The following is a 27,143-nucleotide window of genomic DNA, read 5'->3' as shown; positions in this document are numbered from 1 at the left end:
ACTGAGCCACACAAGCGCCGCCCCCATATTTGTTTTTAAAATAGAAAATGAAGAAACCAAAAATTAAACGAAGACACAGAAACTCCCAAAGATACTGGGGGAAGTCCTGGTCATGTGCAGACCTCTGTGCCGTGGGGAACAGATGGGAAGATGGACGAGATGGGCTCCGAGTCTGCAAGAGTCTGCCCCGGACGGCCTCACATTCACTGCCCACGTCAAAGGAGGAAGGAAGCAGAGAAGCAGATGTAGACATAGAAGCTGTCTCATTAGCCCCCCAGCTACCCTGTGAAGGAGGAATTCTCAGCCCCTGTTATCATAGTTGAGGCAGGTGGCCAGAATGCAGGGTCCTCTGGACAAATCTCTCACATTCAACATCCACTGAATTGGAATCCACAAGGGGTGAGCCTGGGCTTTGATTTTTTTTTTTTTTTTTAAGATTTTTATTTATTTATTTGACAGAGAGAGAGAGAGACAGCGAGAGAGGGAACACAAGCAGGGGGAGTGGGAGAGGGAGAAGCAGGCTTCCCGCAGAGCAAGGAGCCCGATGCGGGGCTCGATCCCAGGACCCCGGGACCATGACCTGAGCCGAAGGCAGACGTTTAACGACTGAGCCACCCAGGCGCCCCTGGGCTTTGATTTTTAACCAGCTTTTTTTTTTTTTAAAGATTTTATTTATTTATTTGATAGAGACACAGCAAGAGAGGGAACACAATCAGGGGGAGTGGGAGAGAGAGAAGCAGGCTTCCAGCTGAGCGGGGAGCCCAATGTGGGGCTCGATCCCAGGACCCTGGGACCATGACCTGAGCCGAAGGCAGATGCTTAACGATGAGCCACCCAGGCGCCCCTTTAACCAGCTTTTTGAAATGATTCCCACAGCACTTTGGGAATCACTAGATCAGTGTTTTGCGAACATGCTGAATTATGTCTGAGGACTAAAGATTAGGGCAAAGAAGTCCCGGTTTTTCTCCTGGATGTCCTGTTTCAGCAGGTCTGGGAGAGGACCCCAGAATCTTTGTACGAAGCTGAGATAAGAATGAGGAAGGAACACTGCTCTCGCTGGTAGGGAAGCATGGGGTAGGGGTGACAGGATCAGGTTTGAGTTCCAGAAAGCTCACTCAGGCTCTGCTGTTGGGGAAGAAGTGGAGGGTGGCCAGGAGCCCTCTGGGAGGCTGTTGGAACACCCAGGAAGATTCGGAAGTGAAGGAGGCAAAGGCTGTGGGGTTGCAGAGGAGGGGATGGTTTGGAGAGATGTTTCAAGAGAAGAAGCTCCAGGATTTCATGAGTGCCTAGGAGGGATGGACTTGATGTGGAGGGGGAAGGGAGCTGTGCGGTGACGCCCGAGTTTCTGGCTCAGGTGGTTGGGGCAGAGGCTGGGGCCCTCAGGCTGGGTGGGGGAGGCAGGAAGAGAAGCAGCTGTGGGCGGGAAGGTGATCAGCTCCGCATAGAAGTGCTGGGTGCAGGTGCCCTTGGACTTGCAGGTGGAGGCTCCCAGCAGGGGGAGGGTCTGCAGTTCAGCAGAGGGGTAGAGGTGGGTTTGCATACCGTGAGTGTGAAGGACGCCCTGGGGAGCATGGGGGGTGAAAAGGGCCGAAGGGAGAGGTTGGAGCCCTGAGGACTGGCACCACTTATAGGGCAGACATGGAGGAGGGACCCCCCAGAAGAGAACAGAGCCCTGGGGGTGGGGTGGGGATGGGAAGGCAGGAAGAAGAGACCAGGCTGGCGTCAGCTAGAGCAGAGCTGTCCCAGGTGGTCTTCAGTTCGGTGACGTCATGGTGATCTTCTGGCAGCGTCTTCCAGAGCGCTTCCGGGGGACGGTGGAGAAATGGAGTTTTCTGATCTGAAGGGTAGGAGCGATTTGCACAAGTTTCTGGATAGTCTCAGTGGGTGTTCCTGGTTTTCTTCAGCAGCAAAAGAGTTCACTGAGAGGCCGTCAGGACGAGGCAGGGCCAGACTTGGGAAATGGGCAGGAAGCAAGTGCCCAGACTTGGGAAATGGGCAGGAAGCAAGCGCCAAGCAGCAGGAAAGACAACTGTCCTTTAACTGGAGCAGCCTGGGAGGCCGCCACCAGGAGACACACTGCCAATGTGTGTGCGGTGGGCTGTGGGGACGGGGCGTGGGGGGCACTGACATTCAGACCCCAGGTCCCACGCCTGCGCCGCGGGGCGCCCTTTCCCAGCTCACACTGGGGGAGCCGCTTAGCCGAGGGGGAGCCCTGGGTGTAGAAGAGTCAGGAGGGTTTCGAGGTTTTGGCCGGAGCAGCGGGAAGATGGGACGTGCCTTTGCCGAGGTGGGGACGACTGCTGGAGGAACAGGCGTAAAAGGGGAAATGAGCAGCTCAGCTTGGGCCTTGCTGCCCCTGAGACCTGACAGACGTGTAGGTGGAAATGTCAGGATGCCAGCAGGGCGTACCCCTCCAGCGTTGGCGCACGACCTGGGCTGGAGATTCGAATCTGGGAGTCGTGGGTACAGCTAGCACGGAGAGCCCCAGAATGACAGGAGGGGACCAGCAGGGTAAGCGTAGAGAGGGCAGGAGAGGAGCAAGGGGCCAGAGCAGGTCAGAGACGAGGGGCCAGCAGCAGACGCCGAGAGCGAGGGGCAGTGAGGTGGGTGGGAGGGGCGCCCTGGAGACCAGGTGGTGGGGAAATGCTGGGTCCAATGCTCCTGGGGGGCCAAGTGGGAGCACAGAGGCTTGGCTGTTAGGTTTCTCAGCATGGTCTTTGGTGGCCTTGACGAGAGCAGCTTTGATTGAAGCTGGGGCAAAAGCCAACTGGAAGGGGCTCTGGAGGGTCCGAGGAGAGAGTTTGGAGTCAGTGCTTATAGACAGGGGAGCTATTAAGGAAGAGAGGGACAAGAGGGGTAGCAGGAGGAAGAAGGGGCCAGAAGTCTTTGGTTTCTTTAAGATGGGAGCAGTGACACACACTTGCTTAAGGCTAGAGGGGGAAATGCCAGAGGGAGGACACTTGCTGGGTGGATGCCTTTGTGGGAGGGAAAGGGGGCAGGATCTAGGGTGAGGATGGGGGGTAGGCGGGCCAGCGGTATTGTGCTTTCAAACGGGAGGCACAGAGGTGAGGACAGAGTTGCTGGGTAGACGTGGCGGGAGTTTGTGGAATTCCACGCCCAGACTGCTTTTTATTTTCTCAGTGAACTAGGAAACGAGGTCATCTGCTGAGAGTGAGGATTGGGGCCTCCCCAGGGTTGGAGCTTTGAGGAGAGGGGAGAAGTATGAATAAACATCCAGGATCTTCCCACTCACAGTGTCTGGAGGGAGACTAATAGCAAGCACATCACCTGCGTGTTAGATATGCAGAATCTCAGGTGCACCCCAGACCTTTGGAGTCAGCATCTGAATCTGCACGTTAGATCCCAGGTGATGCATGTGAGCTCCTGTTGGACAAGCCCTGATGTAGGAGAATGGGAAAGCCACTGTTTGAGGGAAATGTTGATGGACTGCCAGGCAATGTAGACAATCCAATTTGGAACCGCCCTTGTTTCTCTTAGTGCTAACTAATGGAATGCCAGCACTTGGCCTTAGAAATTCCAGGTCCTGCGACACCTGGGGGGCTCAGTCAGTTAAGCGTCTGCCTTCACCTCAGGTCGTGATCCCGGGGTCCTGGGATCGAGTCCCACATCAGGCTCCTTGCTCAGTGGGAAGCCTGCTTCTCCCTCTCCCTCTCCCTCTGCCGCTCCCCCTGCTTGTGAACTCTCTCTCTCTGACAGATAAATAAATAAAAATCTTAAAAAAAAAATTCCAGGTCCCTCTAACCGGTGGTGATGAAAAAAACCCCACCTCAGCATAAGGAGAAAATGTTCCCTCTTTTTCTGAAGTCACGGAAATGAAAGCAGCTTCTTTCCTGCAGCCTAAAACCATCCTTGCAAATGTTATTTCTAACAAGAGAATCTTGTCAGACAATCACATTTAAGAGGCAGTTGCTTTGTCCTGTGAAAGTAACCTTTAACTTTTACAAAGCTTGTGATTCTGATTGCTTGTCTTCCTTAATAATGGGTTGCCCTGGCAATAATATTTAAATTCACATCTCTGTTTTCTCGAAGGTATAAATACCTGTGCGTTTTTTTGTTAAGCCAGAGTCGGGGAGCATTGGCACCTCCCTCTCCTCTCACGTGCAGGAGGTAAAGTAATCCCCGTGACTGGGTTCTTCAACAAAGAGTTTGAGAGTCTGGTCTCATTCAAATGAACACACGGGAGGCAAGGGCACACATTGTGAGGGTGGAGGGCAGGGGGCACGAGGAGAGGTAAAAGTCGAGGACACCTTTGGGGAGAAGGCCAGGGAGCTGACTGAGGACAAGTACGAGGAGACGTGGATGACACCACGAGGCCCATTGGCTGAGGTCAGGAGCCCTGTGTTTGGTCTGGTGCCAGTCTACGAAGGTAGTGGGACGTTTCCCTAGCCGTGCTTGGCTGTCCATGTGTAGGATTAGGGAAGCTGGATGGTGGGGTTGATCCGGGGGGTACATTTGCAGTGGAAGCCAGGGGCCGGGGGGCCGTGGATAGTTGTGGTGTGGATGAAAGATTGCATGGTTCAGGCTTCTCAGGGGAGGAAGGTCGATGGCAGGGGAGTGGGGAGGCGGCGACTCGGGAGTGTAAGCTCCCACGAAGCAGCGGTTGAGGACTCTGGGATAGAGGTGAGGTCCCTGGGGCTGAGGAGATCATGATACTAGCCCTGCTAAGTTGAATGAGCCGCCCAGCCGGGGAGGCAGCCAGGGTGAAGGGGAGGAGAACTTGGGCTCAGAGATCACTTGGGGATGGACTCTTTACCCTGTCTAAACCTATTAGCTTCAGTTTCTCCACGTAGGAGGTGATCTGAACTCTTCACTCACAACACTTATGACACCAAATGTTTCTGTGTGTGTGTGTGTTTGCTCACACCAACCACTTCTCCTACAATTCAGTTCAATTCAATTCAATTCAATTCAATTCTCCTTCAGTTCAATTCAGTTCAATTCTGGCACTATCTACTGGAGTCCATATCGAATCCCACATGTTAAGGGCTCATTCCCCCAAGACTGCCCTCATTTGAGATACCAGTTGCAAATGTCAGGTTGTCACTGGAAATTCTGACCAACGGGCTAACAGTTCAAAGGGCTCCCATAACATCCTCCTCAGGTTTGATAATTCTCTAGGACGATGTACCGAACTCAGGAAAGTGCTTTCCTTACTATTTTTTTTTGCTTTCCTTACTATTAACAGTTTATTATAAAGGATACAACTCAGGAACGGCTACGTGGAAGAGATGTATGGGGCAAGGTTCGGGGGAGGGAAGGTGCACATGGAGCGTCCATGCCCTCTGGGCACAACCCCCCCTCCCCCGCCCCAGCACCTTGATGTGTTCACAGACCTGGAAACCCTCTGTTCTCTGTCATTTAAGAGTTTTTATGGAGATGCCATCATGTAGGCATGACGGATCAAGTCCTCGGCCATTAGCGATTGTAATAAAATCTCTAGCTCTTCTCCCTTCCCTGAGGTCAGGAGTGGGGCTGAAAGTTCCAACCCTCCATTCAGGGGTTGGTTCCTCTGGCAACCAGCACTCCCACCCCCCTCAAGCTATGTAGGGTCCTTCCACCCCAAGAGTTACATTGGCGGTGTTTGGGGTGGACTGATACCATAAAATCAGGTGTGGCCTGAAAGGGGCTTGTAAATCATAAAAGGTGCTTCTCTCACACCTCTCACTCAGGAAATTCCAAAGTGTTTAGAAGTTCTGTGTTGGGAACGGGGGACAAAGACCAAATATATATATATATATATTTTTTTTTTAAGATTTTATTTATTTATTTGACAGAGAGAGACACAGAGAGAGAGAGAGAGCACAAGTAGGGGGAGTGGGAGGGGGAGAAGCAGGCTCCCCACTGAGCAGGGAGCCTGGTGTGGGGCTCAATCCCAGGACCCTGGGACCATGACCTGAGCTGAAGGCAGACGCTTACTGACTGAGCCACCCCGGCGCCCCCAAATATATATTTCTTATTAAATCACAGATAGGGACATTAATGACATCCAGTTTGAGGGATCTTCAGGATCCGAAGAGAGTGCTGTCTGCATGTCAGAGCAAGGAGAATGCTGATAGGAGTCAGAGAGGCCCCTGGGCTTTCTGCCTGCTTCCCAGTTGTCTGGGGCAGCAAAAATATAATAACGATCGTTTATTGTCCACTGTATCACAGTGTGTGATGGCTCTTGATAGGCTCCTGGATGGTTTCGAGTGGGGGCTTAGAAGCTTGGAACTTTGAATGCCCGTTTCATCCTCCAGGGAGGAGAGAGGAGATAGAAATTGAGTTAATAATCCATCACACCTACATGATGAAGCCTCCATAAAAATCCCTACACTAGGGGTGCCTGGGTGGCTCAGTCGGTTAAGCGTCTGTCTTCGGCTCAGGTCATGATCCCGGGGTCCTGGGATCGAGCCCGCATCGGGCTCCCTGCTCAGCGGGAAGCCTGCTTCTCCCTCTCCCACTCTCCCTGCTTGTGTTTCCTCTCTTGCTGTGTCTCTCTCTGTCAAATAAATAAAATCTTAAAAAAAAAAAATCCCTACAGTATGGGGTTCAGAGGGCTTCCCAGTCAGTGAACACATTCATGTGCTGGGAGGATGGTGCACCCCAACTCCACGGGAATAGAAGCTCCTGCGCTCGGGACCCTTCCGGACCTCGCTAGATAGATAGCATCAGAATCAATTGCTGGACACCTGGCTGATGTTGGAAAATTAGCTGGTGTGGAAAAAAAACAAAAACAAAACCAACAACCCTCCATTTGGTGTCAGACATTTTGTGAGTAGAGTGTAGAGGAAACAGAATTTTTAGTGGGGCAAGAAAATTCTAGGCAGAGGAACCGGATAGGAGTGAAAAGCATGAATGAGTGGGCTTGGGGCCTGTGTGAGGACCAGGAGAATTTTTGGGGCTGTCTAGGGTCAACGGACTGAGGGGTCACAGAAAAGCCTGGATGGAAGGCTGTTGTAGGCTGAGGGGCTTGCATTTTTATCTCAAGCTATTGGCTAGTTGTTAGCAAACGATTGGCAGCATCGGATCTAAGTTTTGGCAAAATCCCTTTGGCTGAAGCATGGAGAATGAATGGGAATGGGATCAATTAAGTCAGGGGTTGGCAAACTACAGCTGGTCGGCCTGTTTTTGTACCCATTGTAAGTTAAGAATGGGTTTTGCATTTTTAAATGGCCAGAAAAAAAAAATCAAAAGAAGAATAACGTTTTGTGACACATGAACATTATATGCAATTCAAAGCTCAGTGGAGTTTAAATAAAGTTTTATTGGAACACAGCCATGTTCATTCACTTATGTGCTGTTTATTGCAGAACTGAATAGTTGTGACAGAGACTATAATACATAAGTACCTACATAATATCCTTAATTTTGCCTCTTGATCCACAGAGCCTAAAATATTTACTATCTGGCCCTTTATAGAAAAGGTTTGTTAACCCCTGAATTAAGGGATAATTTCAGCATTTCAAGCACTTTTGCACTAGGATGGTGACGGGACAGATGGAGAGCGCTGGACGAATTTAGGAACTGTTCGGGAGGTGGACTGACCAACTGGTACAGGGAGTGAAAAGGAGAAGGAGTCCAAGATGACTCACAGATTTCTGGATTGAGCACTGCGTGGATGGTGGTGCTAGCCAGGCCAGGAACACCAGGAGTGGGAGTAGAACTGGGGGGTGGAGGAGGTACAGGGACGGGGGTGGGGGAGTGACAGTAATTTTCAGGCCTATTTTGTGTGATAGTCTGATTCCTGGACTTATGCAGTTTGTGTATGTTACAAAGATGCTAAGAACAAAGACATCACCTCAAAATCTTTGGAGCTTGAGCCCGGAGTGGGACACCTGGCATTCCAAAGGCTTTGTGTTGTAAAGGTGAGTGTCTAGTTGGATCAGCATCTGTTCTGTACAGTCAGAGCTAGGCTCCAAGAAATGAAACAGGATTCCAAACGCCTGGGGGAGGCACTGGGAGAACGCGGGGGGGCTGTCCTTGGATGCCAAGTCTCCCCCCCCCCCTCCCCCGCCATCCATCTCCTACTTGTCTGGTGAAACCGGCATACAGGAGAGAGGTCGGGCCTGCCTCGGCGGGTTTAGCCTAGTAGCCAAATGAACTGGTCCTTCCGGGGCCTCGAGATGTGGGGGGCAGTTGCTGAGGTGGCCAAGACCATCTACTCTATGTTTTGTCCTGGGGTCCTGTTCTCTGGGAAGCAGCCCGGGCAGGTTCTAAGCGCCACGATTCTCGGCACAATTCCCTTGGCTGCCAGCAGATGGCGCTCAAGTGATACGGTGGGAACAGCGGGGTGGCGGGGAGGGGGCAGCCCGCACGGCAGAGTCCTACCCGGTGCCCCTTCTCTAGGCCTGCTCCAACTTGGTAGAGGGAGGAGGTGGCGTTCACAAAGCCACCTCATTCTTTCCCCACTTCCTGTTCACGTTCGAAACAGCCCTTGTTTCCGGGGCCAAGAAGGACTCCCTCAGGGCCGGGGGGCGGGGAGGGGGGGCGGTGGTGGTGTTTGGGGTGGCCTGATGCCATATCCAGCCACCCTGTCCTGTCAGCCTCAAACCATTTCCTCCATCTTCTGGCAGCTGGGTTTGAAGGAATCTTGCTTCAGAGCCTTGCAGGGCACAGGCCCCATTTCTGGGATGCTGCCTTCATGGGGTGCACGCCCTCCCCCACCCAGGCTTGCCCCCGATCCTCCTTTCTGCAAGCCCCGTTTCTTCCCCCCCGGGGGTGGGGGATGGGCCTCTGGACTCTGTAAAGCCACCGCTGGAGGTGTAGGGAAAGGTGTGGGTCTGGAACAGCCTTGTCCTGTGGTTAACACTGGTCGCAGAGCCACGGAGGTGTTTTCTTTCTAATCTGTCCCGCCCTCTTGCGGTTTCTGCCAGGAACTCATTCCCCTTGAGGATCCTGAAAATAAGAGACTTGCCTAGGGTTGCGTGGTGAAGGGCCACGGGCAGGTAGGACCCGCGCCTGCCAAAAGGGACAAGTGTGAACGGCTAACCCCATTCCTGATGCGAACACCAGCCCTGACCTCCCTCTCCTGGCCTCCGGTGGAGCTCAGGCCGATGTGATTCCAGCGCTCCTGCTCTCCCAACGCTGCTCGGCTTCCTCGGACGGGCTCTCTGCCACCAAGACTTCTGTTCCAGTGCCTTCGCCACAGGGCGGGGCATTGAACCCTAAAGGGGCTCAGGGCTACGAGGGAGCAGTGGTGAGGAAGGGGCGCTCCTAGAGCCTAGAGCTGACAGTGTGGGAAGCTTCCCTCCCGAAGGCTTCCGGGAGTCCTGACTGTTGTGTCCTGACCTTCCATGCCCTCTCTGTAAAAGTTCAGCCCACCCAGGACCTCACTCCTCTGGTCAGCGTTTCTCAAACTTTAGCCCGCATCAGCACACCTGGAGGGCTTGTTGAAGCACAGGGCTGGGCTCGACCCCCAGAGTTTCTGGTTCAGTACATCTGGGGTGACCCTGAGAACTTAGAGATCTAACAAGTTCCTGGGTGATGCTAAATGCTCCTGGTCAGGACGGCGGTGCCTTCAAGGATTAACTCAGGAGGTCCGGGTGGTCCAAACCTGGCCCATTCCAGAGAAAGTTTTGGTCCTCGCCCGGCTCCTGGGAGATCACCCCTAAGCCCTTGGAATATCCTGCCTGATAAGAGTGCCTTTGCTTACCTGGGGGCCGTGGGCCTTGTGGTATCAGATTAGCCTCTGGAGGGGCTGGAGACTGAGTAGCTAAGGCCAGCCAAGTGGGTCAGCCAGGCTTACATGAGCAATTTCCAGTAGAAACATTGGACACCAAGGCTCAGGTAAGCTTTGTGGTTGGCAGTTCTTCGTGCATGTTGTCACACATGGAAGAATTAAGTGTTGTCCCCGTGACTCCACTGGGAGAGGATACTGGAAACTTGCACCTGGTCTCTCCTGGACTCTGCCCTATGTGCCATTAGCCTTTGCTGATTTTTTGTTTTTTTTCCTAGAGAGAGCACGGCGGGGGGGGGGGGGGGGGCGGGGGGGGGAGGAAGGGAGTGAAAGAGAGAGAGAATCCTAAGGAGGCTTCACACCCAGCGCAGAGCCTGACACAGAGCTCGATCCAACAACCCTGAGATCATGACCTGAGTGGAAATCAAGAGTTGGATGCTTAACCAACTGAGCCACCCAGGCGCCCCTCCTTTGCTGATTTTAATTCATATCCTTTTACTGTAATAAATTTAAACCGTGAGTGTAACAGCTTTTCTGAGTTCTGTGTGTCTCTCTAGCAAATCATTGAACCTAAGTGTAGTCTTGAGGACCCCCAGTGAGAACCACACTTTGAGAACCACTACTCTATGCTGTGGGACTAACCTCGCTAAGATTTCTTTGCTTTAGGCTTTAGGGCCCCCTCACCAATGAGATGCCTTAGAACCCGGCCTGTGGGTCCCCTTGATGGAGTGCTTTGGCCTGGACCCCAGGTGTCCCCTCTCCATAGTCCAGGGGTCAGGAGGTTGTGAATTGCCTGGAACCCTGGGTGTTGCTTTGTAGGGTAACCTTGAATAGTCCTCCTGGGTCACTGGGCCTTAGTCTCCCCATGTGTAAATGGGGCCTTGGAGCAGTTCTGCTCTCCCCGGGTCTAACAGGGCCCCAGAGCAGCCACATATGACAAAGCCGATAGAGAATATGCTGGGCTATGGGCACGGGCAATTCATTTCATCTGGCCTCCCTCCTGCCCATGAGAGCCCTACTCACCTGAGCCGGGGACCCTGGAGTGCTGGGGCCCACAGGTTTCAGGAGATCCAGCCACTCACTCAGTGCTGCCCCTCCCGGGACCAGGCTCAGGGAAGTGGCCCACGTTCCACAGTACTTGAGCCCTCCCGTCCCATTCTGCCCTGGCCTAAGACCAGGCCCGGGATCCAACACAGGGAAAGAAGGCCCCAGAGTGCCCGCTAGTCATGTGGTTTTATTCACAGACTCAGCACTTGCTGAGGATAGAAGGAAAGAACATTTGGGGCCAGGCTGGGCCTGGACATAAGGGCGGCTGGGAGGCCATGCATGGGTTGGACGGGGAGCTCACAGGAGAGGACCCGTCGGCTGGGCCAGGCCTGTGTGGGGCAGGCTGGAGGCAGGCAGCATGCGGGAGGCCTGGCTAGGCCTGCACGGAGCAGATCTATCCAGGTGGTGGCCGTGAGCCAGGGACGGAGGGAGGGACTGAGGGCTTCTCTGGGGCAGAGGGTATAGGTGTGGGGCCGGAGAGCAGGCAGCCCTGCCCCTCATTCCCAGGGAAACTACATAGTGGGACAGTCAGAACGCCTGGCGCCTGGTCCTGCTGCTGCCTTGGGGACTTGGTGTGTGACTGGCCTAGCTGGTCTCTTCTGGTGGCATTGTCCTGCTGATGCTTGGACATCTGCCTTGGGGACACTCTGGGGACATTTGTAGGGAGGCTGGACAACCCTGGAGAGTGTGCCTACGGCCCGGGGGTGGGGGGGGCTGTGCCTGCGGAGGGAGGGGATGCCCAGTCAGGGGGTGCTCCCTTGGAGCCAAGCGATCCGGGCCAGCCCCTGGGCCAGGGATGACTGAAATGTGAACCTTCTTTCTCCTGGCCCGGCCCGCTGCTGGTTCCCCACAGATTTCCTGCCTGAAGGCAAACAAGGGATCCAGAGCTTGGATCCTCCTCCCCCGGCCTTCTTCCTGGTGAAGAGCCCATTCCCACCCAGCAGGGAACGGAAAAACCAGTTCCCCGGGTTGGGTTCGTTCCCTGCCTGGGAAGAGCAAAGTTTGGCTGTCCAGGAAGGTGACCTAGGGGCCCCCCCTCCCCCCCTCCCCCGGAAGCCTGGTGAGGACAGAGCAGGGCCCTGGGTCTGAGGTCACAGCCCCTGCCCGCGTCCTACCCGGCTCTCCCGGGGACTGGGGCGGCGGGATGCAGGTGAGCGGCCATCAGCATTGGTGGGAGGGGGTGCGGTGCACAGAGCCGGGGCGCTTGGGGATCTTGCGCCAGCGACGCTTGTCCCAGCGGCAAAGCAGTAACAGGCGGAAGGTGTCCCGGAAGGCTTTGTTGCAGAGCGCGTAGCACATGGGGTTGATGGTGCTGTTGACGTAGCAGAGCCAGTAGCCCAGCTCCCACAGGGTCTCGGGGACACAGTTCTTGCAGAAAGTGGACACCAGCACCATGATGTTGTATGGCGTCCAGGTGAGGATGAAGGCCAGCAGAATGGCACTCAGGGTCCGCGCCGCCTTCTTCTCCTTGACCAGCGAGAAGGTCTTCCGCTTGGCCAGCTGATCCTTCCCTCGGGGCTTCTGGCCCTTGCCCGCTCGCTCACGCCCTTTCCGGGTTGGCCTCTTGACCGTGTTGGGGGAGCTCCGGGGGGGCTGCTTGGCGGGGGCCTGCGCCTCGGGGTCCACCATGGGCATCTTGATCACCACCTCGGAGCCAGGCTCCTCACCCTCCGAGGACGTGAGGGACTCCATGGAGCCTTCGTCCTCTTCCTCGTCTTCCTTCCAGCTGTAGGCCTGCAGCAGCCTGGGGGCCCGGCAGCAGCGGCAGCAGCGGCCCGGAGGGGTCTCCGGGGAGCCCTCAGTCCCCCGCTGGGACCGCTCGGAGCTGCTGCTGCTGCCGCCCCCCTTACCGGGTGTCTCGGAGCCCTGCAGGGCCGCCAGCTCCCGGGCCCGGTTCTCCGTCTCCCGGTAGATGCGCCAGTAGAGCGTGCACATGACCGTGACGGGGAGGTAGAAGGCGGCCATGGCCGTGCCGAAGGTGATGATGGGCTGGGACAGGAACTGGATGTAGCACTGGCCGGCCGGGACCGTCCGCTTCCCTACCAGGTACTGCCAGAAGAGGATGGCTGGGGCCCACAGGATGAAGGAGACCAGCCAGGCCAGGCCGATCATCAGCGCCGCCCGGCGGGGTGTGCGCTTGGCTCGATAGCTCAGGGGCCGGGTCACGGAGAAGTAGCGGTCGAAACTGATGAGCAGCAGGTTCATGACGGAGGCGTTGCTCGCCACGTAGTCCAACGCCAGCCAGAGGTCGCAGGCCAGGGTGCCCAGAGCCCAGTGGCCCATGAGCAGGTACGTGGTGTAGAGGTTCATGGAGAAGGTGCCGATGATGAGGTCAGCGCAGGCCAGGCTGAGCAGGAAGTAGTTGTTGACTGTCTTGAGCTCAGTGTTGACCTTGAAGGAGATGAGTACCAGCAGGTTGCCTGTCACCGTGGCCAGGGACAGGAGGCCTGTGGTGATCCCAATGAAGGCCACTTGCCAGGGCCCCTTTCCCGGGGCCAGGACGGTGATGTTGGGGCTGACGGCGGGTGGGGCCGAGGTATTCATGGTGGTGGGGTTGGGGGGGGCCGGCGGGGGCAGCCCCTTCCTCTAGTCACACTACAGGGCTTCCTCACGGGGGGGTCATCACCTGAAAAGAGAGGACATGGGCTTTGGCTGGGCCGCTGGTCGTCCCTGATAGCTTGGGGTGCGAGGTGCTGGGGACACAGCCTCTGCCTTCTCAGGGCTTTAGGCCAGACGCCACCCCTTCTCACCTGTGGCCACACACAGTCATCCAGAAGGCACTCTCCCAGCTGTGACTGGATGTGCCAGCAGAACCGGGGGGAGGGGGTTTGGAATCCAGAGATGGAGTCCTCCTTCCAGCTCCACCATTCAGACTCTGAGCCTCAATTTTCTCATTGGGAAATTGCTACTAATTCCTGTCTTGCTTAACTCACGTGGCAGGAGTCGGGAGACTCGCTTTGTATACACTACTGCCAAATTTTCAAAGCACTTCACTCAATTTTATTAAAGCTCTCATTTACTAGGTAGTTACTACATGCCAGACACAGCCCTAAGCCCTTAATTGAGTTATCTAATTTAACTGTCGTACATCTCTAAGAGAGAGGTCTCTTATGCTCCCCATTTCCGTGAGGCAGCCGTGACTCCAAACAGCCACAAGACCCGGCGACAGAGGAGGTGGGTATGATTAGAACCCACATCTCTCTTTTACTTGGAGCATGTGGAGCAGGATTCTTCCATCAGATAAGCAGAGATGGGAAGGCCTGGGGAGGGCTCTAGAGAAGATAAGGGGGAGGTGTATGTTGGTGTGTCCGCATGTTTCCCCGAGGGGGTATGCGTGAGTGCGTGTGCATGTGTGTGTGTGTTTGAGTGTGACACAGAGAGAAAGACAGAGAGAGAGAATGAGAGAGGAGGTGGGCAGTGTTTGGAGCTGGATCAGACCCTCTAGGAGGGCAGCAGGGTAAGTTGCTCTGGGCCTGAATGCTTGCCTGGTGGTAGAAAGTCTGGGTGATTGATGCCTGGGTGGCTCAGTCGGTTGAGCGTCTGCCTTCGGCTCAGGTCATGATCCCAGGGTCCTTGGATCGAGTCCAGCATTGGGCTCCCTGCTCAGTGGGGAACCTGCTTCTCCCTCTGCCTGCTACTCCCCCTACTCGTGCTCTCTCTCTCTCTCTCTGACAAATAAATAAATAAAATCTTAAAAAAGAAAAACAATTCTGGAGTGAAAGCAGGCAGCAGGGGTCTGGCCCCAGATGAGGTGTGAGGGCCCCCTTCTGTCTCCCCACCCTGTTCCTGGGTCCAAGCTGAGTGGGGGGCAGCATGGGGACAGGGAAGATTCCCCCACATTTTTCTCCAAACTGGAGTCCAGCCTAGGCGCTAAAGGTGGGTAAAGGGAAAAGCCGGGTCTCTTAGCCCCTACGGGCTGGGCAGGAGACCCCCACTGCTCAAAGCCACTGCTTTGCTCTTGTACCTTTCAACCGGTCCCTTCCTGTTCTGGGCCTCAGGCATCCATCTGTCCCTGGAAGAGTTGGGGTCTCCTCCCACCTGCTGCTATGGGTTTCAGGGGCTGCATCACTGGAAAAATTCCAAGGGAGAGACATTGGGCAAGGGCCCACCAGGCTCTGGTGTTCCTCAGGACCCGGTCTGTGACAGAGAGACTAGCGTGCTGTGTGCCTGTGAGGAGGTTGACATGACAGGGGGCCTCGGGGTGCGTGGCTGTGACAGCCTGTGACCGAGGGTGTGTGGCTGAGGTCGTCTCTGCCGGTCATGGTGTCGGTGTGTGAGAGGGACGCTTAGGATGGCAGTCTGGAGTGTGACAGTGAGGGACCATGGCTGTCAGCGCATGCTTGTGTGTCTCGGGCGGTTTGCTCCTCGGGGGGACAGGGAACATCACGGTGGAAGGACCTGGATAGTCTGGGCCAGACTGGCTCCATCTGAATCCAGGCTGTACCCTTTACTGGCTATGTGATCCCTGCTGGTGGCGTAATTGCCATGTGCCTCAGTTTCCTCAGCTGAAAAACGGGAATGACACTAGTCCCTGGTGAATAAATCAAGGAATTGTTGTGTCTATATCCATGGGTCCATGGATATAGAGTGCCTGGGACAGGCCTGGCACCACACGGTGAGCGCTACGTTCCCGTTGATTCTTGGCATGTGTACCAGTGAGGGCTGCCTCCTACAAGGGTCTGCTCCTTTTTCTTCCTTCCTTTCTTCTTTTTTTTAAAAAGATTTTATTTATTTACTTGCCAGAGAGAGAGCAAGAGAGAGAGCACAAGCAGGGGGATCGGTAGGCAGAGGGAGAAGCAGACTCCCTGCTGAGCAAGGAGCCCAATGAGGGGCTCGATCCCAAGATCCTGGGATCATGACCTGAGCTGAAGGCAGACGCTTAACTGACTGAGCCACCCAGGTGTCCCTCTTTTTTTTTTTTTTAAGATTTGTTTATTTGAGACAGAGAGAGAGAGAGCGGAGGAGGGGGAGAAGGGGCAGAGGGAGAGAGAGAGAATCCCAAGCAGACCCCCCCCCCCCCGCCGTAAGTGCAGAGCCCAATGCAGGGCTCGATCCCAGGACCCTGAGGTCATGACCTGAGCTGAAATCAAGAGTCGGACGCTTAACCGACTGAGCCACGCAGGCGCCCCAAGTGTCTGCTCCTTTGATTAAAAAAATTTCTTGGGGCACCTGGCTGGCTCAGTTGGTGGAGCATGTGACTCTTGATCTTGGGGTCATGAGTTCAAGTCGTTGGGTGTAGAGATTACTTAAATAAATACTTAAAAGAAATTTCGAATACTAGGACAATAGCAACTACTAATGATAATGATCATTGTTATTCAGGGCTCCCTGAGTGACAGTCGCTGCTCAAAGTGCTCATGCGCACCTATTGCATTTAATCTTAACAGGGAAACCCGTTCGCTCTTCTCTCCATTTCACAGGTGAAAAACTGAGGTTGAGAAGAGCAAGAGAATTGGCACAAGATCACCCAGGTTAAGGTAGGAACCAAGATCTGAGCGCAAGCAGTTTGTTCCAATGAAACTTTATTTATAAAAACTGATGGCTGGCCTGGAGGCCATAGTTGGCCAATTTGAATTTTATTTCTTAAATTGTATTTGTTTATTTTTATTTATTTTTTTAGTAATCTCTACACCCAACGTGGGGCTTGAACTCACGACCCCGAGATCAAGAGTCGCATGCTCTTCTGACTAAGCCAGCCCAGCACCCTGCCAATTTGAATTTTAAAAATACCATGCTAAAACATTATTTGTCTTGCCTACTGAGTTTTGTTGCGTCCTCTTCCCATAGCCAAAGTCAGGTGCTGGGCTGGAGGCTGGCATCGGACTGGGCCCGCTGGGGCTTTCCCTGGGGAGGCACTGGTGGGTGCCGCCTCCCGTGACAGGGTTGCCCTGCACAACTCCCGTCCCTCTGATCTGAGCTCAGTGCTGTTTAGTGCCCATTGCACAGACAGAACAACTGAGGCCCAGAGAAAAGGGGGGGAAGAAGGCATGGTGTACCCCCAAAGTCTCCTGGCTCCTCGCTCGGCTGCTGGCTCCCTTTGCCAACCCCTCAACTTCTGGTGCTTTGGGGCAGCTCTGTAGCCCCCAGTGGTTCCCTGGGCCAAGATGGGAAAAGACTGAGTCAGAGACAGACAAGATGAGCTTGCTGACTTCAGAGGCCGCACCCTCGGCAGCTGCTGGGGCGTCCTGTCCGCCTGGGCGTGGTGCAGCGGTCAACGCTGGGCCAAGGTCCCCACTGTCGGATCTGGTCCCACATCACAGCTAGACTAGGCCTGGGCAGGGGGGCTGGGCGGGGTGAGGGAGACAGTTTTGCCTTGGGTGTAAAATCGGAGGTGCCCCCAAACTCAGGGTTCAAGAAAATGGATATTTTAATGCAATATTTAAAAAGTGGAAATTGATGGGGCGCCTGGCTGGCTCAGTCGAAGGACACATGACTCTTGATCTTGGGGTCATGAGTTCGAGCCCCACGTTGGGTGTAGAGATTACTTAAAAAAAAAAGAAAGGAAATCGATGCACAACCATCCATCATGAACAAAATTTTAAACAAAGGCAGGGTCCAACTCTGCACTTGCACAAACAATCCTATCACCCATGACTCACCCTGATCCTGGCCCTGGTTCCAATGAAACTTTATTTACAAAAACAGACGGCCCGCCTGTGGGCTGTCTAGTTTGCTGTTTGATTTTTTTTTTTTTTTTTTTGGCTAGTTGATTTTTTAAAATGTTACATTACAATATTATTATTATTATTATTATTTTTTACAATATTATTTATCTTGAGTTTTTTGTGTGTCCTCCCTCAAAACTGTCTCTTTCTAGCGGTGTGATCATCAGCAATCATTTAACTTGTCCTTCCCTAGGCACCCTGTATCCGCCAGCTGATGGGGCTCACAGCATCCAAAGAGCCTCTCTGGACTTATTTCTGGGTCCTCAGTCCCATCCATAGCCCAGCCCCCTCTTGCTGTCCAGACCCCAGCACAGCCCCTCTCTGGGTTCCAGATTCCTCATTTGTTTTTTTCTTTTTTTTAAGATTTTATTTATTTATTTAATTGACAGAGAGAGAGAGAGAGACAGCAAGAGAGGGAACACAAGCAGGGGGGGCGGGAGAGGGAGAAGCACGCTTCCCGCCAAGCAGGGAGTCCGATGCGGGGCTCCATCCCAGCGCCCTGGGATCATGACCTGAGCCGAAGGCAGTCGCTTAACCAACTGAGCCACCCAGGTGCCTTTCTTTTTCTTTTCTTTTAAAAAATTGTGTTTTTATTTATTATTATTATTATATATATTTAAAGATTATTTATTTACCTGAGAGAGAGAGAGAGAACAAGTGGGGGGAGGAGCAGAGGGAGAGGGAGAAGCAGGCTCCCCACTGAGCAGGGAGCCTGATGTGGGGCTCGATCCCAGGACCCCAAGATCATGACCTGAGCCGAATACAGACGCTTAACCAACCAACTGAGCCACCCAGGTGCCCCAGCTTTGATGAGTTTTAAAAAGGCTTTCAGAATGGGGGGGGCCTATGAGAAGTGATCCTTGGAGGTGAGGAGGCTGGCAGTCTTAATGGCTGGAAATCCCTCCCACTCACTCGTTTTAATAGCCACACTGATAGCCACCATAATTAATCACCTCCTGCATGCCAGACTCTTGATGTATGATATCATTTCCTTTAATCCATAGGGCACCCCAATGGGGGTTCTTATCTCTATTTCACAGATGAAGACTGTTGAACTGAAGTTCAACTTGCTGATGGTATCATGGGAAGTGGTGGGGCTGGGATTCTGCCCTGGGCCTGCGAGCTCCGAGGCCTGTGTTCTTTCCACTTGGCAGACTCCTCTATACCCCACCTAGGAGCTGTAGGGGCTAAGGCCTCCTATCTGGGACAATGGGGGGGGAAAGAGAAGGGTAGTGGTTCTGGGGAACTGGTCCCCGATTCTTGCCACTCCCTGGATCATCTGAGCTCTTGGGATGCAGTCCAAGAACAGAGCCGTCAATAACTCTGCCTTTCCTCCCCAATCAGAAGGAGGGGTCTTCCCCCAAACCTCTTTCAGACAGTGATTTGCTCAGGAGAACGTTCCTGGGGGCCTGCGCTGGTCCCTGCCGTGTGACCTTGGGCAAGTCACTGTCCCAACCTGGTAATCCTGTAGGATGATTGTGTGTGAGGGTATGTGCATTGCTGAGTGAGAATAAGAAATGGTGGGGGTGAGTCGGTAGCTTTGTGGAGATGGGGTGGGATGCATCCTCTGAGGGCGTCATGTCTGGGGTACCGGAAGGAGGCAAGGAATCAGGGAGGTGCTTTTCTGCTCAGGACTGTGGCCTCCTGATGAAGGTTGTTGGGAGCTTTTAGTAATATTATTAAAATTATCATAGCAACTGGCATTTACTGACTGCTTACCATATACCAGATGCGGCTCTAAGCATTCTATTCATGATTTAATTGACCTGTTACAACTCCTTGTGAAGCAGGTTTTATTATCCTCAATCTGCAAAAGGGGCAACTGAGGTTTTGAGACCTTAAGGACCTTAAATCCTTAATGCAGCCAGGATTTAGACCTCTTGGACCCCTGTCTACTCTAAACTCCTCTTGTGGGAATGGTGGGCCCCACAGGCTCCTCGCCCACCTTGACTGACTTGGCCAACCCATAGTTTGAGGTTTGAGTCAGTGAGGAATCAGTCCTTCCTTTAGAATCTGGCCTGTGTGTGTGTGTGTGTGTGTGTGTGTGTGTGTGTGTATGTGTGTGTGACAGGGTCTGTTGTTGATCTGTGTGATGTATGATGACAGCACTGTGGAAGGGGGAGGTCTAGCCGCAGCTCTCTGAGAAGCAGGGTAGGGGCTGTGTCTGCCTCATTCGCTGCTTTATCCCAGTGCTTGGCACACGTAGTTGCTCAATAAATATTTGTGGAAGAAATACGTGAATATGTACATGGGGTCCTCCTGTTTGACTTCAGGCTCAGGGCCATGAGGATGGATCCACAGGGGTCAGGCTCCAGAGCATGTGTCCACCCCCCCCACCCCGCCCTGACTCCTTCCAGTTCTTGCATCCCCTCACTTGCCAGGTCCCTGTCTCCTGGGTGAGGCCCTGTCTGACTTGAGAGCACAGGAGAAAAATGGCCAAGGCATCCTCACCTGTTAAATGGGCCAAGGAGCCCCTGACTCACCTGCCTCAGGGAAGCTGAATGAGGTGATAGGACAGGCACGGGTGTGGGATGGGGCCTGTCAGTGCTGGGGGAGGAAAAAGTCAGCCTGGGCTTAAAGAGTTAAGGGATGAGGTCAGAGCCTCTAGAACAGCAAGCCAGACTATTGACCGCCAGAGCCTTGGACCAATCCCCAGGGGCTGGGGATCTGGCCGGCAAGAGGAAGGGGGAGACTAGGAGCGATTGCTGGGGAGAGGGATTCCTGAACACTTGGGCTTCCTGAATCTTACCACTGGCCAAGTTGTGGAGAAGGGGAGACAGAGAATGAGGAGGTGCAGGGGAAGAGATTCAGGAGGGAGGAGCGAAGCCATCTTGTGATTCTGGGCCTGGAAGCTGGCAGAGCCCCGACTGGAAAGAAGGAGCAATACTGGGGAGAGGGAGATACGAGGTAGGGTCTGTGGGGCTGGGCTTCCGGGACTTCATATGTGCAGAGAGGAGGGCATTCCTCTGGCCCGGTCTTCTGTCTGGTCCCTTCTGCTGGAGCCTTAATCCAGAAGCCAGCCTGTCAGAGGCGGCTCTCTCCCCCGGGTTAACTTTTCTCTAAAAGTAGCTCTTGACCCATTAAAGGTGCACAAAACTCCTACCTCCGATGCCTGGCCTTGGGAATGAGGGGGTAAACACGTGCAATTTATCATATTTTCAGGCCCTACAGTCACGATGGGGAGAGCCGAGTGGCCCTGGGGAAAGCAGCAGCCTTCAGTTAAATGCTCATAAATGTGCTGCCGAGCCGGAAGAGGAGCGTCAGCCCTAGAACCACTGCCAAATGCACTCACGGCTGATGGACTTTAACCAGTTGCCCGAGTTCAGCCGAACCATGCCAGAGCCAGGAGGTCAGCAGGCTGGGCCCTAGACCTCACTCGGCCAGGTGGTATCAGCAGTGCTCTGCCCCTCATCCACCTCTCCACTTGCCCCCTGTTCTTCCATCCTTGAGTTCTCCTCCCCATTTCCTTTCTTCTCCCTCCCTCCCTCCCTCATCCTTCTAGGCATCACCATGGCATCACAGCGGAGCAGAAACCCAGCGAGATATTCACCCACCTCTCCCCGCCCGCCCTCCCCCTCCCCTCCAGAGCCCAAGCTCCCTGCTGCTCCCCCACCCCGACATCTTGCTCAAGGAGGTGGGAGTGCAATGCTGCCCTGAGGCTGAGGGGAATGGGGTCCCAGCCCAGGAGGACCCCTCCATGTCCCTTCTGGGACCACGAGCACATCCCTTCACCTTTCTCAGCCTCCGTCTCTCCAACTGGTCAATGGGCTGACGTGACCTCAGCCTAACCCCTTCTTGGCACTCTGGACTCCTCTTTGCACTTGGGGATCAGTTCTCAGACCTCTAGGCCTCAGCCTGGGAGACAAGAGTCGCATCTTCCGCAGCCCCGTTTCGCCATCCCCTCCCCTGCCTTCTGTATCACAGGAGCAATCATGGCTTGCCCAGTGGCTGAGGTCAGGGGGCAGAGAACTAACTCTTATCTGACAGCTCAGTGAGCAGCTGATTACTCAGGGATAGGAGACTGTCCAGCTGTAGGAGACAGTCTGACTCCTTCCGGCCACTTGGGAGGGGCGGTGGGTGGGTGGTGATGGTTGGGCCAGCCTGGATGGAGCTGTGTAGGTATGTTTTGTGGCAAGCAGTGAACCCCTCTCGCTAGCACCGATAACCCCTAAACAGCACTTGTCTGAATGACCCAGTGAGAGCTGACCACCCCCTTCCCAGCTGGCGAGTCTGCAGGAATCAGAGCTGGTGGCCTCCAGCCCATCCCTACCTACATTGTGGAGTCTGGGGGTTACTGGGATGGGTACCCGCGTGGGTGCCCATTAGTACCCATGCATTACCAGGACACAGGACTGAGACCTGCTCTGTGGGAGCCCAAGACACTGTGGACATAGGGAGGGCCCTCTGGGCCCTTGCACACATCAGGGCCACATTCCCTCCCATGTGCCCATTTGTTTCCGGAGAGCCCTGGGGCTCTTGGCCTGGTCTCCTGCTGGCTTCTGGTCTAACACCCACCTTGGCATCCAGCTTGTCCGTCTGGCCAGCAACCTGGTTCAGTCCATCTTGGGGGGCCTGAAGGTGGATGGGGGTGGTGGGAGTCAGGGTTCCCTGAGGGAGAAGAGGAGGAGGTTCTGGGACTGGCACCCCAATGTCGGGGGGGCAACCTCCCACGGGATGCTGGTGGCCAAGGCTGCCCTCTGGCCCCCTACCCTTTGCACTCTGTCCCTGGGATTCTGGGTCCTCTGCCTGCTACGTGGCGGCTTAATCCCTCTGGGCTCCAGGTCCAGTTTCATGAGGGGGGGTCTCCATCTCCTCTGCCAGCTGAACCCCAGAAAAACATCAGGTGTATCTGCTCAAAGCCACGAGACTGGGTGTTTGGAGCAGCCACTGTCCAATGCTACAGAGCCCCCCTGGCCTCCAGACCCCTCCTTGGCCCCCTCCTCTCTCTGGAGTTCGTCCCCATTTCCTGCTAGTCCTGGTCTCTGCTTTGCTCCCAGGACCCTGCTTTTCCCGCCCCCACCTTGATGGAGCCCCTCCCAAGCCCACCCAAATGTACTCACCATGGGACTGGAGAAGGGTCTGTAGGGTCCTCAGCCCCACTGCCTCCCCGGGGGCCGGCGCCGTCTCCAGGGACCCAAACACCTGGCTCCCGGGGGGAGCTGCGCCCTGTGCTGGCAGCCGGAGAGGCACAACCACTGATTGGCATGTCCCACCCCCTGGCACGCCAGCCTGGGGGGGGGGGAGGGAGGAGAGGAAAGAGAGGGAGGGAGGAAAGGGAGAAAAGGAAGGGAGGGGGAGCTGGAGGGAAGCCTCAGGCAGCGGCTGGGGTCGGACTAGGTCCTGGAGCGTGCCCCCCTCCTCCACTAGGGCACCTAATTCGAGCCCCGAGAGGGAGGAGGTAGGACATGGGGAAAACGAGCCCAGGAAGGCTAAAAGTCCGGAACGGGAGAGAAGGCGGATACAGGGAGACAAACACTCACACCCACTGCACACAGACTCAGCGGCACACACACACACACACACACACCCCCTCACAAAGGCACACTGTTTCCCAGGGCTCCTTCCCCCACCCAACCTTAGAGCCCCCAATCTGTGTGCACCATGCCCCAACACACGCACCCCGGCGTTCACATGCCTGTTTCCCTCATACACGCCCTGCCCCCTGCACACGCCCACGCGCCCACCCACCCACCCAGCCCCACACCCTGCTCTTCCTCCCTGCTGCGAAGGAGCTAGATTCCTTCTGTTTGGAAATGACACATTGGGCCTCACGTGAGAGGCGCCAACTTGGAACAGACCCAGAGGGCTGGCGCACCCGCCCCAGGGGCTGGGCAGACGTGCCCGCGTGCTGGGCTGCGTGCTCTTGCGTCCGTCCATGCTGCAGAGCCCGGGTGTGAGGCTATATGGGGGTCTGGTTGGAAGGGAGGAGTGGAGGGGGCGTGTGCCCACTACACGTGCTGCTGAGTGCCCCCCCCCACGTGAATGTCCCCGAATACCATGCAACCTGTGTAAATGCTGGTGTCACCCTGTTGGTCTGGAACCAGGACGTGTGTGTACACGTGTATCTGTATTCGGTGTGTGTCTGAGTGTTGCCCAACTGTGGAACTTGCTAATTCTGACAAGTGAGGCAGCCTCTACCTCCCTGCCTGCTCCACCCCCAGCTTCCACTTGGAAGACAGACAGACAGGCAGACAGACAGCTCTCCTCCCAGCTTGTCAAACTCTGTCTCCCCTGACTCCCACTCAGGGCTCACAGGTGTGTACCTGGGAAGTGACAACCTTGCCCTTCCTCCCCACCTCCCTTAGCCCGACTGCTTGGTCAGTACCCTCCCTCCCCCCCTTTTGGATTTCTGTGTTGAGTTTCCTCAGAGATAGAACCCCTGGGGGCCCTTTGCCATAGAGACCGGGGTTCTGCACCACCCTCACCTGGCCCTAGAGACCTCCCAGGGAGCTGACCACGGAGGGGAGCTGGGGAGCTGGCTGCTGGGCTGCTGTGTCCTCTGCCCCACGGGGCCATGCTGAAGCTCTGGGGTGGAAGATAGGAAGGACAGGGATCATCTATTAGTCCCATTATGCAGATGAGAAAACTGAAGAGCAGAGGCGTGATTAATACGTGGGGCACAAGTGTTTGGACTCAGGTCCCTTGGCTCTAAGGCAGGGGGTCGGGACCTGCCCCACCACTTTCCCCCCGCCCATTTCCCCACCAAGCACCCCCTCTCAATCGCCTGAGGGTAACCCAGGGCTTCCTCAGGCTGGAGCCCAGTTGCCACTGGAGCCAGGTGGCACAGAAACTGGTGTCCCTGGGGCTTGGCCAGCAGCCATGGGATGCCAGGGGTGGGCACACGTGGCAGGTACATGTGGGGGATCTCTGCTTCTCAAAGCCAGCTGAGGGTAGAGCAAGCATCCACGCCACCTCCCTTCTGAAGTCGAGGAGACACTGCAGCTTGGAGAGGAATCTGAGCAGCCCCCTCCCACCCCGGACCCGACCAGCGGGTCCGGGGTGGGGTCAGAACGCCACCAGTCCCTGTCCGTGGGCTCAGACTCGGGCTGCCCCCTGCTGGGCGGTCCTCGAGTTGCGGCTGCGGCTGGTGCGCGCGGTGGGGCTGCGTGTACTTGTGCGCGTACACGTGGCTGAGTGTGGGGGTGTTAGGCCTCCACGCTCAACATCCATTTCCGAGTCTGAATCAGGCTCTCTCCTTGCCCCCTCCCCCCAATCTCCTTGGTCTCCCTTTTCTCTTCTCCCACCGCCTCTGCACACGTCCCTTTAGAAATAAAAACACTTATTTTGTAGGCGGGAGGGGAGGGTGTCCAGCTTTCCCTTGCCTCTTCTTGAGTGCCCCTCTCCGTCCCAGGCGGTTTCCTCCTTAAGTCCGCGAAGCCGCGGAGGCAGGGGGATGATGCCCCCCCCCCCGGCCCCCCGGCCCGTATGACTCTTCTCCACCCGGACTTGGCTAGCTCCCCTTACCAGATGGGGAAACTGAGGCAGGCAGGGAGGGAGGACCAGGAGAAGCTCTCCCACCCGGCTCTCTCACCGCCCCCGCACCCGCGCCGGATTTAGCCGCAGGGAGGCTGGGAACATTGTCTTTATTTTAAGCCGCCGAGTGAGGCACGAACGCTGCTGCTCGCGACAAAGGGCTTGGCTAAGCAGCGGCAGGCGGCGCACGTGGGGGTCCAGCCCCACCCCCGCTCGACCCCTCCCAGCCGCCCGGGAGCCGCCGGCCTGACCTCAGCCACTTCTCGCTTCTCTCTGGCCGGTTGGGTCGACCGCTGGCGCAGGACACCTGGGTCTCGGCTCCTGCGGGTTGCTATTTTTGGTCCCTCGGCTGAAGAGTCACTCCTCCGGGCCACCGAGGGAACGCGGGGCTGTCCGCGCGGGGCCCGGCCCCTCTCTCAGCCTCCGCACGGGGAGGAGGAGAGAAGCGGCCCTGGGTGCGAATCCAACTCTGCCTCTTCCCAGCTGAACCGCTCTGAGCAAGTTAGTGCCCCTCCCTAGGTCTGTTTCTTTATCGCCGTCGTGGGGTTAGAGATACCTCCCCAACAGGCCAGTTTGACCTTGAGTTGCTGGTTAAACGTGGCACTGCAGTTCGCTACCGGTGAAAGCCATTATCGTCGTTACTTATAACCGTATTGAGCACTTACTACGTGCCCGGCGCTGCTAAACGCTCTACATTCATTAACTGGTTTGTTGCTCACAACAGCTCCCCGAGGGAGTTTCTATTATTATTCCCATTTTACAGATGAGTAGGTTTTCAAGCTGCGCGCAAGCCCAGGGCTCCATGGCAGGTGCGGTCAGCGTGTCTGGGGCCATCCTGGGGCTAGGGTCGGGGTGGGGGTGTGCCGGCTGCAGCTCCAGGAATGACAGAGACCTGTTGTGCGACCGCATGTTTTAAAGGCAGGGGTTCTGGCTGAGGGCTGCCAGGGGGTGGGGACAGGAAGTGAGCGTGCGCTGGGAGTGTGCTGGTGCTCTGAGCTGCTAGCCCCTTCGTTTAAACCCTCCCCCTCGGCTTGGACCCACGTCAGAAGCTCAAACCCAGATACATTTGCCACTTGTCAGTGTTGCTTCTTTCTCTGTCCTGGGAAGAGGCCGGGGTGGGCGATCCTTTTCGTTCCCACCGGACCTATGAAGTCGGACTGGTTGGGCCTCAGTGCCCTGAGGAATGGGCGTGGGTTGGAGGTCTCACCCGCTGTGGGAGGTGACCTCGATTCTGAGCCGGGGGGTTGGGGGTTGGGGGGTGGATGGGGGGGAAGGCAGCTGGTCGTCCTGCCGGCATCCCTCCTTGCCCACCCCCACCGCTGCTTTAGGCCCTCAGCCTCTTTACACCCCTTCGCTCCCCTCCCCAACGGCGGGGACTTCGGGAGAGACTAATTCCCAGATAAAAGAAGAAACTAATATCCAGGGCGGGGCCGAAGATAAATCAGGGCTAGTAACGGGCCCCCAGAGTCCCTGACAATGGCGGCCGGGTAGAAAGTGGCCACAACAAAAAGCATTATCTTGCTTCTTGTCTTTCCCAGACAGGAAATCTAGGTTTTCCGATCCCGTTCCGCAGTTAAGGCCTCTGAGAAACAATCTCCCTCCACGTACCGGGCGCTTCACCTCCGGGACAGGGCTCTGTGCAGGTACTCTCGGGGCAGGGGCAGGGTCCCGGGCAGCTCAGCTCTACCTGCCCCGAAGCCTCGAGGTCGGCTTCCGGAGAATGGATGGGTTCCGGGCGGCCCAGACCCTAGGTTCCTTGCACAGCCTGGACCTGGGCAGAGCGCCCCCTGGTCCTTCCGGTGGCTGGAGCGACAGGGGTCGCGCGGGGGCGTTGAATGCTGGGAGCAGAGGTGACGCATTTTGGACGAGTCTGTGAATCTCGGTTGCACGGGGTTGCACGGGGCTCCGGGGAGGAGCAGGGTTCCCGTTGGGCGTCCCTAAACGCTCTCTGTCCCGCCTATGTGGACAGGACCTCGGAGCCCAGGTCACTTGCTGCCGCCTAGGAGTTGGACGCACGGTGGACGTGTGGCCCAGACGGAGGGAAGGGGCGCTTTCCCCAGCGCTATGGAGGCCCGTGCTTCCCACTCAAATCTGTATGGTAAAAAATGGCTTGAGAAATCTGATTAACGGCGTCAATTTTGCTTCGCCTGGTCAGTGGACACCGGGTCCCCAAGTTTTCCGCCACCTGGTATATGCGCCCTGGCCCTGGACTTGACCAGATGTGAGACGTTTGGAGAGAAGTGGTGCAGAACTTTGGGCGGGCGCTTCGGGCCGGATCCCCA

At 55.8% G+C, this 27,143-nt stretch overlaps 1 protein-coding gene across 7 annotated transcripts; it reads right to left on the bottom strand.

Moving 5' to 3' along the window:
* Window positions 1-585: 585 nt before the first annotated feature.
* On the bottom strand, window positions 586-25,247 carry CHRM1 (cholinergic receptor muscarinic 1). Of its 7 annotated transcripts, XM_078057885.1 has the most exons (6): window positions 25,113-25,247; window positions 23,814-23,913; window positions 22,449-22,559; window positions 22,098-22,209; window positions 21,904-21,996; window positions 10,891-13,349 (listed from the first exon to the last, which is right to left on the bottom strand). In XM_078057885.1, the coding sequence occupies exon 6, from the start codon at window positions 13,265-13,267 to the stop codon at window positions 11,885-11,887; it is 1,383 nt and encodes a 460-aa protein (XP_077914011.1). In that variant the 5' UTR covers window positions 13,268-13,349; window positions 21,904-21,996; window positions 22,098-22,209; window positions 22,449-22,559; window positions 23,814-23,913; window positions 25,113-25,247; the 3' UTR covers window positions 10,891-11,884. The 7 variants fall into 7 exon arrangements, 6 of the variants coding, with proteins under 6 accessions (XP_077914011.1, XP_077914009.1, XP_077914010.1 ...); XM_078057883.1 differs by lacking the exon at window positions 22,098-22,209; XM_078057884.1 differs by lacking the exons at window positions 23,814-23,913; window positions 25,113-25,247 and having other exon boundaries at window positions 22,449-23,030.
* Between the last annotated feature and the right edge of the window lie 1,896 nt (window positions 25,248-27,143).

Source organism: Halichoerus grypus, chromosome 11, assembly GCF_964656455.1.
Source record: "Halichoerus grypus chromosome 11, mHalGry1.hap1.1, whole genome shotgun sequence".
NCBI lineage: Eukaryota > Metazoa > Chordata > Mammalia > Carnivora > Phocidae > Halichoerus > Halichoerus grypus.
This window is presented reverse-complemented; position numbering and strand designations above follow the sequence as displayed.

Bases quoted from the DNA above. Each gene is read 5' to 3' on its own strand.
- CHRM1 (XM_078057885.1), bottom strand. From the start codon at position 13,267: ATGAATACCTCGGCCCCACCCGCCGTCAGCCCCAACATCACCGTCCTG.